The 9,811-nt window shown below is 41.1% G+C and overlaps 1 protein-coding gene across 1 annotated transcript; it reads left to right on the top strand.

Moving 5' to 3' along the window:
* The first annotated feature begins 211 nt into the window (after positions 1-211).
* Positions 212-9,440, top strand: CTHRC1 (collagen triple helix repeat containing 1). Its single transcript, XM_084620113.1, has 4 exons — positions 212-444; positions 4,783-5,004; positions 7,270-7,486; positions 8,990-9,440. Exons 1-4 carry the CDS (start codon positions 313-315, stop codon positions 9,130-9,132), a joined length of 714 nt encoding a protein of 237 aa, XP_084476239.1. The 5' UTR covers positions 212-312; the 3' UTR covers positions 9,133-9,440.
* Positions 9,441-9,811: the final 371 nt, after the last annotated feature.

Here is a 9,811-nt window from a genome sequence, read left to right as displayed (position 1 = left end):
CAGCCCCGGCACACTTGCCCCGTGAGTGCCGGCTGCAGGGCGCCTGAGGCTGGGGCGGCGGTGCCGGGCGATGCGGAGGCGGGAAGCCCCGGCGGGCCTGTGGCTGTGGCCGGACGGCTCAGGCGCGGAGCTGCTGCCCTGTTACAGGATGGAAATTCCTGGCGTCCCCAGGGAGGGAGCTCAGGCTCCGGGCTGTGAAAGGCTCATTTATCCAGCGCGCTGCTGCGGGGCGCTGCAGACACTGACTAATCCCCCCGCACGCTCGCTCAGCTCCCAGCCAGCCCGGCCCCGCGCCCCCGGCAGCCCCGCACCATGCGCTCTCCGCCCGCCGCCGCCTCGCTGCTCCTGGCCGCGCTGCTGCTGCTGGTTGCCCCGCCGCTCGGGGAGTCCGAGAGCCCGAAGGCGAAGCACAAGCCGCTGCGCCAGAGGGAGGTGGTGGACGTGGTGAGTCTGCGCGCGCCGCGGAAATAGGGGATGGGAATGAAGGGGCCGGGAGCAGCGGAGGACTGTGGAGCAAGGGGTCGGGAGAGAGGGACGGAGCAATGGGGGCGAGGGAGGGGCTGCAGTGGGGCTACGAGTAGATGATGGGGGCGGGGGGGGGGCTGGAGAGTGGTTAGGAGGGCTGGAGTGGGAGTCTGGGGGCAGGGGCAGCCTGGAGAGGGGTTAGGAGGGCTGGAGTGGGAGTCTGGGGGCAGGGGCGGCCTGGAGAGGGGTTAGGAGGGCTGGAGTGGGACTCTGGGGGCAGGGGGGGCTGGAGCGGTGTTAGGAGGGCTGGAGTGGGAGTCTGGGGGCGGGGGGGGGCTTGGAGAGGGGTTAAGAGGGCTGGAGTGGGAGTCTGGGGGCAGGGGGAGCCTGGAGAGGGGTTAAGAGGGCTGGAGTGGGAGTCTGGGGGCGGGGGGGCCTGGAGAGGGGTTAGGAGGGTTGGAGTGGGAGTCTGGGGGCGGGGGGGCCTGGAGAGGGGTTAGGAGGGTTGGAGTGGGAGTCTGGGGGCGGGGGGGCCTGGAGAGGGGTTAGGAGGGTTGGAGTGGAAGTCTGGGGGGCCTGAAAAGGGTTAGGAGGGTTAGAGTGGGAGTCTGGGGGCAGAGGGGTCTGATGTGGGGGGAGCTGGTGGACAAGGTTGCGGGTGATGTTGTGGATTTGAGGTTACAGTAACAAGTGAGGAGCTGCTGGAGAATCTTCCTTGCTGCTTTCTCATTCAAAGGGTTGGAACCACCCAATCCTCTCCTTTGCTTTATCCCAGGAAGAGGCTAGAGCAGCTCTCGGGGCCAGTCTCTGCAAAGTGTCTATTGTTGGGAGAACAGCTCCCTTCTGCCAGCCAGGACAGTTCCCCTGCCCAAACCCAGTTATAACTTGAAGACCTGACCATAGACTCAATTATGCTGGGTCATTTTTGCAGGAAGGATGAGTAATTTGATTTATCTTCTTTTCTACATTTTATTGCTCACTGATTGTGATGATGCAGGGAAATGTTTAGAATGGATTTGTCTTCATGGAAGCTATTTCTTTCCAGATGCAGACTGTGTTTCCTCAGATTTTCACATAGCAGAGTCTGGAGTCTGTGGTTAAAGTAATACATACCCTTCTCTCCAGTCATGTCCGCATGAGGAAGCAAGGCCAAGTTAATGTGGCTGGATTGTTTCTATAAAAAAGAGTGGACTGTGAACTGCTTTCCTTCCTTACTAAGACATCGCCTAGGCAAAACTGATTTTTTAAAGCCCTTATCAACTAAACTAGAATAGTAAATAAAGGACAAGATAAAGAAAAAAGGTTACTTTTAAAGAGCCACAAAAGGCTGCAAAACTCTCATTTTATTAAATCCCACTTTCCCAAGTGTAAACAAATTCACACTGCTGCTTATACATGGCACATTTCCAGATGCTGTTTGATTGCAACTACAAATGCACTGAAGGCTATTGAGCCATGGAAAACCAGTGGCATGGATTTTTCTTCCCTCCAGACAAAGGCAAGTCTTTGCAGGGATCCCGCACTTGTATTCACTAACACTTATATTTTTTTAGGATGGAGAGGGTGCTGCTGGTTTTGGTATGTAGATGGCATTGTCAGCAGATGTACCTAGATCATACCCTTCAAATGTACTTCAGTTTGAGGGCTATCACTAGTTTCAGTCCCAAAGCCACCTGTGTTCCACACAGCTTTGGTGCCATCTCACTGTCATTGTTGAACATTTTTTATATAAAAAAATAAGGAATAATGAATCTGAGGTTATGGGAAGTTAAAGGAGTGAATCCCACAGTTTAAGTTTTCTGTATGAACAAATATTTTTGTGTCCCTCATCTTGAATATTTGCCCGACACTGCATCCCATTTTTCAGCTTGGCAGGCTGAGCTCTATGACACAGATAAATTAGTGGAAGTTAAGGAAATATACTTAAGTAGATGTATACTAAATGTGTCAGCTAAAATAACTTTGACACAAACTCCTTCAAAAATAGAACCAAAAACATGACAAGGGGTCGGCTTGCTTCAACAGACACAACATTGTCATTTTACAACTAGATGCTCATTCCACTTCAAAAGCAGCATACCATATGTGAAAATAATTGATCTGGTGAGTACAGATCGGTTTGGCTGAAGAGGAGACCAAAGTCCATGTAATTCTTTTGCATACGTGAGTTTCTGGGTCTGCAACAGTTTAAACCTCCCTCTCTGGAAATATTCAACATTTCTTTAATGTTAGATCAGTCTGGAGCACCCTCTTTTTGGCTAGCTCTGCCCCCTGGTGGAATCTAAAACTAAAATGTCCAGGTCAGCTAAATCGGTGGTTCTCAACCAGAGGTACATGTACCCCGTAGATATGCAGAGGTTTTCCACAGGGTACATCAACTCATCTAGATATTTGCCTAGATTTACAGCAGGCTATGTAAAAACACTAGCAAAGTCAGTACAAACTAAACTTTTGTACAGCAATGACTTGTTTATACTGCTCTATATACTGTACACTGAAATGTAAGCACAATATTTATATTCCAGTTGATTTATTTTATAATTATATGGTAAATGAGAAAGTAAGCAATTTTTCAGTAAGTGTGCTGTGCCAGTTTTGTATTTTTATGTCTGATTTTGTAATCAAGTAGTTTTTTAATTGAGATTGAGGTGAAACTTGGGGAGTACACAAGACAAATCAGACTCCTGAAAGGGATACAATAGTCGGCAAAAGTTGAGAGTTACGAAGTTAAAGCAAAGAATAGCTAAATAGCATATTTTATTTGTAAGACCATGCTTCTCACATGTTCCAGATAGTGGGCCTGATCCTGTGAAGAGATGAGTGCCCCCAACTTCTACTGAGTTCAACTTTCTTAATATTTTTCTATTCATCTGTCATATTCTATGATATTAAAGATATGATATGATTCTATGATATTAAAGAAATCAGAACTAGGCAACATTACAATCAGTTTCAATATTAAAGGCAAAATGTATCAAATAAATTGGTACAAGTAGTACTGTAAGAAATGAAAATGTCTTCACATAACTGTCTTGCTTATTAGTTTTGTAGGTGTCTCTGAGACCAAACTAATATTCATTGAGCCTTTTTAAGGATCTGCTCCTTGATCAAATGTTTCACTGGCATGTTCTTGTTACTGTATTTGCCAACAGTGATTCTTTCTTTTTGAATATTGTAGGAAATGTCAAAAGTTCATTATTCTGGATCTCAATTTACTTCCTTAGTAGGACTTTTCATTTTAATTATTTATTTATTTGTATCACAGTGGGGCGGCCCTGTTATGCCGAGCATTATCCAAATATAGGTTAAGAGACAGTCCCTGCCCTGAAGAAATATAATCTAAATAGACAAGTCAGTCAAAGGGAAGGGAAGAAGGAAAATAACATACAAGCAGGAGCAATGTTATGATTTGAAAGTGTCATGTTAGTTGCATAATTCTCTTTCAATTTTGTTTTTTGTTTTTGATTAGGGTTTGGTGGGTGGGGATTAATTGAACAAAAGGAAAAAGGGAAGGAGATAAGCATGAGACAGAAGGCAAGAAAAGAGCAGGGCAGTAGGAGGTGAAGAGACTCGATGAATGGGTGAGGATTGGAATAAGCACCCAGTCAGCAGATGGGACCTAATGTTCAAGATAAAAAATGTAGTGGACATCAGCAGTGTCCAAAGGTTCCTGTTGCAGATTCTTCTATGTCTCCTTCTCCTGGCTTTGTCTGCACCCCCAAATTGTCTCCTCCCTGGAGTTATTCCCTGGAGCTTGCATGGGTGGGGACAGGTGGAACTGCCTGGGGTCCACCCTGCACAGCTCTGGGTCCAAATAGTTTGGGGATTGAGGGCAGAGAAGAAGAGAGAGCCCCATCTGAGTTTCATCTTCCTCTCTCCCAAATGTTAAATTTACACTATTACTATCACAGTCTAGTTGGTTAAAATGTGAAAGCAAGGTGTACCATCATAGTTTGAGGCCAGCAATTGACCATATTAATATTGTAATCTGGGGAAACTTTTTTGGAAGGTAAGGGGCATGTACACTTTTCCATGCAGTTTTGTAGTTAACATATATGAATATTTCCTATTAATGAAACTACCACCCTGCATCTATCTTTGATATCCCACTAACAGCAAACTCAGCTGCCAGTTTTAACATATTCATTTAATTTTCAGTATTTGAGAGGCAATGCCATTTCTTGCCTCTCTTTCCTCACTAATAGAGGAATTTTCATGGCCTTCTATAACAGACTCCTATCTTGTACAAAGTAAGCAACACTATTTTTCAGCCTTAGAATCAATAAGCAAAGTGTGAAAAAAGGTTATGTTTTTCAGTATAATGGAATGTGTTTACAAGGACCTGGTGGTGTTCCTGGACGAGATGGAAACCCTGGAATCAATGGAATTCCTGGGACACCTGGAATCCCTGGTCGGGATGGGCTGAAAGGAGAAAAAGGAGAATGTATGCGAGAAAGCATTGAGGAGTCTTGGACACCCAACTTTAAACAGTGTTCATGGAGTGCGCTGAATTATGGCATAGATCTTGGCAAAATTGCAGTAAGTAAGCACACGTGATGTTGTAGTCTGATGTTAAAGCAACACCACAGCAGCTGTTGATGGAAACTTTTTCTTCAACATTCAAGGTTGATCCCAGCTAGAGTTTTAGTTCAGGCCCATTTCTATTATGTGTAATAACTGATTGGACACTCCAGGTGTCTTATTTCAGTAATAAAGCTACAGGTGAGAGAGCTGGGTTGTTCTAGGTACATACAGCAGACCCATATTCAGTTTTCCCTTTTGAAGCAGTAGAACTGGAAGCCAAGGTTTTGGGTGCATGGATTACAGAGATAACTGGCTAACCGACTGGTGAGACTTGTGCAGCATCAACAAGTCCTAACCAGTTCAACAAAAATATTGTATCCTTAGTTCAGGCCTCTGAGTATGAGATTTTAAAGTAAGGAAAAAAAAAACAACAATAGGTATGGAAGATGACCAGAAAGAAAAAAAAAATTCCCAACCCCCTAGGAGCAACACATCAAGCCTGAGATTGGTAGGCCTACTTTGTTTAAGTAATACAGTTGCAGTCACAGTGTGAGAACCAATTCAATAGATACAATAAATATCTAATTTCCATTTACTTTAGAACTGCCCCTTAATGGGCCCAAGCAAGCAAGTTATTCAGCATTGGGTAGGTGGAGGGGCACAATTAAAAATTCAACTGAAAATGTTTTCTACTAAATTTTATAGACTATCATATGAAGAGTCTTGCAGTTTTCATGAAAACAGTGTCTTGTGACTGCTAAATCCAGAAAGCCCCTAAGTGATGAAGAGAGAAATCATAAAATTATATTATGTAGGGATTCAGGTTTCAAACACATCCCTTGTTACCTTGCATCGGTGTACTGCAATAGGATGGACTGATTTTAAGTCACCGGTTTTAATCATGATTTTAACCAGCAAGCAGGAAACTTTGATTTCAAGAATTGATTTGAGTCTTGTTTTGCATTTATACTTTTGAGTTACTTTCCTAAAGAAAAGTTGATTCTCATTGGTGGGTAACCATAAAACATGTTGATTGGCAACTAAATGTAGCATTTACATGAAATTTGATACTTTTTTGCTAACCACATCTATATATATTTAAGAAATTATTCTGCATAATTTACATTTATTCAGATTTTTAATTTTTACATCAGAAAATAATGAATGGTGTATTTATTTACTAGATGATTGTGGGGTTTTTTTACTTGTGATTTATTTTAAGCTTGACTTGAATGGAAATGGGAGTTCAAGTAAAAATAGATACACAGCATTTTAATGTTTTATTAATTAGTTAAATAAAACTAAAATGTGGAGGATACATGAGGAAAAAAAATTATCAAAACATGTTTTGCATTTAAAACTGAGTTACGAAATTATCTGTAGTTGTTGAATTGAAGTGATTGTTTCTGGTCACCCCGTCCTTCAAGATTTTAGAACTAGGAAATCTCATCCTCTCACACCTAGTTTTTATTCATAGATTGGAAAAGGAAAACAGGTTTCCTGAAACTTTTTCAACTCCCAATCAGTTTCTTAACTTTGAATGAACAAGTCATTGAACTAACTGAATAAACTGTAATGAAGAAAATATTCTCTCTGTACCTGCAGAAGAGGCTACTGTTGTGTCAGGCTCGTTTAACACCTCAGGAAACTCCCGTGTCCATGTGCTGAGCCAGTGGTTTGATGTTCTTTAAAACTTTGGTAGCAAATATGTAGAACTTATTAAAATCACTTAAATATAGTTAATGAAGGCTTTAACATAACTTGTCATTTTAAATGTATTTTAAAAAGCAAATATTTAAAATTTAGAAAATCTGGTTTAAATAATCCCTATTAAAACTTCTTTAAAAAACCTAATTTATCCACCTTGTACAGCACCAAGATAACCCTGCATCTTTCCATCAACCTCTTCTGGCTAACATTTTGTCTGGAATATGGACTGGCTTGAGAGAGCTGGTAACACTCTCCTTACCTGCAAGGAAGGAGAGTGTTGGGAAAGAAAGAAGAGAGAAAGGAAAGCCCCAAAGATATTTAGATACTTAACTTGACAGCATACATTGTCTCATATTAAAATATAGGATCTCAACATTCCCCCATCCTCTGGTGTGTTTGAAACACCGATCAGTATTTTGGGGCACTGACTTACTTGTCAGGTGCTAGTTTTTAATAAAAGGAGCAGGGGAATGAATGGGGAGAACAGAGAAGGTGATTAATGTATTCTCAAAAGAATTAGTGAAGTGGGTTCAAAAGCCACAGCCAACAATTTATTCTTATTTTCCTTAGGAATGTACATTCACAAAGATGCGCTCTAACAGTGCTCTAAGAGTTCTCTTCAGTGGATCACTTCGACTCAAATGCAAAAATGCATGCTGCCAGCGGTGGTATTTTACATTTAATGGAGCCGAATGTTCTGGGCCACTTCCTATTGAAGCCATAATTTATTTAGACCAAGGAAGCCCAGAGCTGAATTCAACTATTAATATACATCGCACTTCTTCAGGTATGTATGTCAAAGCCATGTATTTAGGAATGGAGTTCAAGATAAGGATGCAGTTAACAAGTGACATGGGGAACCTCATAAGGACATCTATTTAGAAGTCTAGGGTCCATAAAGGGGAGGCAGAGGGGGACAGTTGCTAGATGATTTTTCCCACCTGTGTCAAAATTCAGTATAAGTATTAAAAATACAGTAACTCTAGTTTTTCTTGTGGATTTGGGTTTGCTGCCACTCCATTTTTACGGTCTTACTAGCTTTAGTCATACTTTAAGTAAATTCAAGAAGTTAGAGATGAAGAGACTTACCTTATCCAGCCCAACCCATTGAGCTTTGATAGGTTTCTATTAAACAACTATTGCTGCTTCAAATTAGGATAAAAAATGGCATGTGTGACACTATGCCCAACTGCAGTATAACTAAATAGCACTAGTGCTTTGGTGAAACTGGGATACCACCTTCTAAGCAGGCAGTTTATGTATTGGACCTGTATTGTCTTTTGTGCAGTTATTTGTATCGGGTATGGAATTGCATGCAATATTCTTGGGCAGACTAATTTCTGCTGGAGTTTCCAACACAAACCCATCTTCACCAGTGAGACCTATCACATTAAAAGCTAAACCAAATCATATTCGGAACAATTAGTTGTCCACATCTTATATGATGCCCTCTTCTAAGAAAAGGGCAAATCACAACAACAGTTCTTGTTCAATATCAAAAGATGATGATATAGGGAAAATGGGAGTAACAACTAAAATATACTTACACCATATGTCCCCCTTAATACCTTGAATTATAGACATATGCTGAGAGAAATTGTATATAAAACCAAAGGCTTGCAACATCTAACTTACCAGATGTTGTAGCATAGAGAATATTCACCACAGCGCAGCAGAATAGGCTAGAAGATTTCACAGGAGAACAACTGCTGCTTGTAACAGGCCTAAGGTTATGGGAAGCTAGCAGCTCAGCTTTTTGCCTATGACAGAAGGCCTCTGACTCTGTCTCTCTTCCCCCGGGGTAATATTTCTTTAAAGTAACAAGAAAATCCATGAAATCTCACTTGTGTGGCCATAGTAGGCCTTTCCGTGAAGTATCAGAATGGGTTTTCCACCACTCTACTCACGTCTCCCATTAGTACTGCCACTACAGTGGAGACTGTTGAAAAAATGGACAGAAATAAGGAACTGTGTATGGTTAAAAACTATTCCTATAGATGATCATAAAATTAAATTACTTTTAAAACTTTGTATTATGGTTTAAAAAACATTTGGCTGCAGATAGTTTCTACCGAGGCCATGGTACCCTGGAAGACAATGTTCTCCCCCACTAAAGATTTAAACATTAGCAACATAGTAACCTTACCTAATGCAGTTTCTGTAGAGAGAGTTGCACTGAACTGCTGTTCTTTGGAATGTTAACTATATAAATCAGGATATGGAAAAAAAAATCAGTGAAATAAGTGATACTGATTATTTGAAAGAAGATACAATGTTTGTCTTTAAACAGTGGAAGGACTTTGTGAAGGAATCAGCGCTGGGTTGGTGGATGTTGCTATCTGGGTTGGTACTTGTGCAGATTACCCAAGAGGTGATGCTTCTACTGGATGGAATTCAGTCTCTCGTATCGTCATTGAAGAGCTGCCGAAATAGAAGTTTTTTCCAAACCTCCTTGTAACCCATCGTTCCAAAGCCCCCATATCAATTTTTTATACACGTTTTGTACAATTTACTTTGAAATTGAATAGTTCTCTGGAGCTTTGTAAGCATCTGGCCAGAATACACAAGCTTGCTTACAAGCACCCTAGTTGAATTTTTCCAGCTGAACTGTTTAACATGTAGCCACATCACTGTTAAACACACCTGGCAAGTTCTTCTACCATATAATTTTAGAACAAATATTAGAAACAAGTTTGTCCAGTTTTATTATCATTTGGACTGAATATTTATCACCCTTGTAAAAACTGTAGATTAAATCTTTTTATATCTGTTCAATAAATAAAACCTTTTACAAAAAGAGGCAAAAATCTAGGCTATTTTATTGTCAGCAAAATGCAAAGGGTTTTACTTTTTACATGGCTATTATGAAACAGGTGTATTAGAGTAGCTTGACGGACATGAAAGTAACATCTGTGGAGAAAATACTATACTTTATTCATTTTAGACTTCAAGAATCTTATTTAAAAGGATCAAATCATATTATACGAACCTGATTGTACTACTGTAGCACTAGATTATTCAACTTTACTATAGTTCTACTATAGATTCAACTCCCATTGATATTAGTGAGAGTTGGATCCAGGACAATAATAAGCATAAAATATCTCATTTT

The sequence above is a fragment of the Lepidochelys olivacea genome (genome assembly GCF_965140295.1).
Source record: "Lepidochelys olivacea isolate rLepOli2 genome assembly, chromosome: 2".
Lineage (NCBI taxonomy): Eukaryota > Metazoa > Chordata > Testudines > Cheloniidae > Lepidochelys > Lepidochelys olivacea.
This window is presented reverse-complemented; position numbering and strand designations above follow the sequence as displayed.

Bases quoted from the DNA above. Each gene is read 5' to 3' on its own strand.
- CTHRC1 (XM_084620113.1), top strand. From the start codon at position 313: ATGCGCTCTCCGCCCGCCGCCGCCTCGCTGCTCCTGGCCGCGCTGCTG. The intron at 445-4,782 runs GTGAGTCTGCGC...TATGTTTTTCAG, and splicing joins AGAGGGAGGTGGTGGACGTG to TATAATGGAATGTGTTTACA. The intron at 7,487-8,989 runs GTATGTATGTCA...GTCTTTAAACAG, and splicing joins TATACATCGCACTTCTTCAG to TGGAAGGACTTTGTGAAGGA.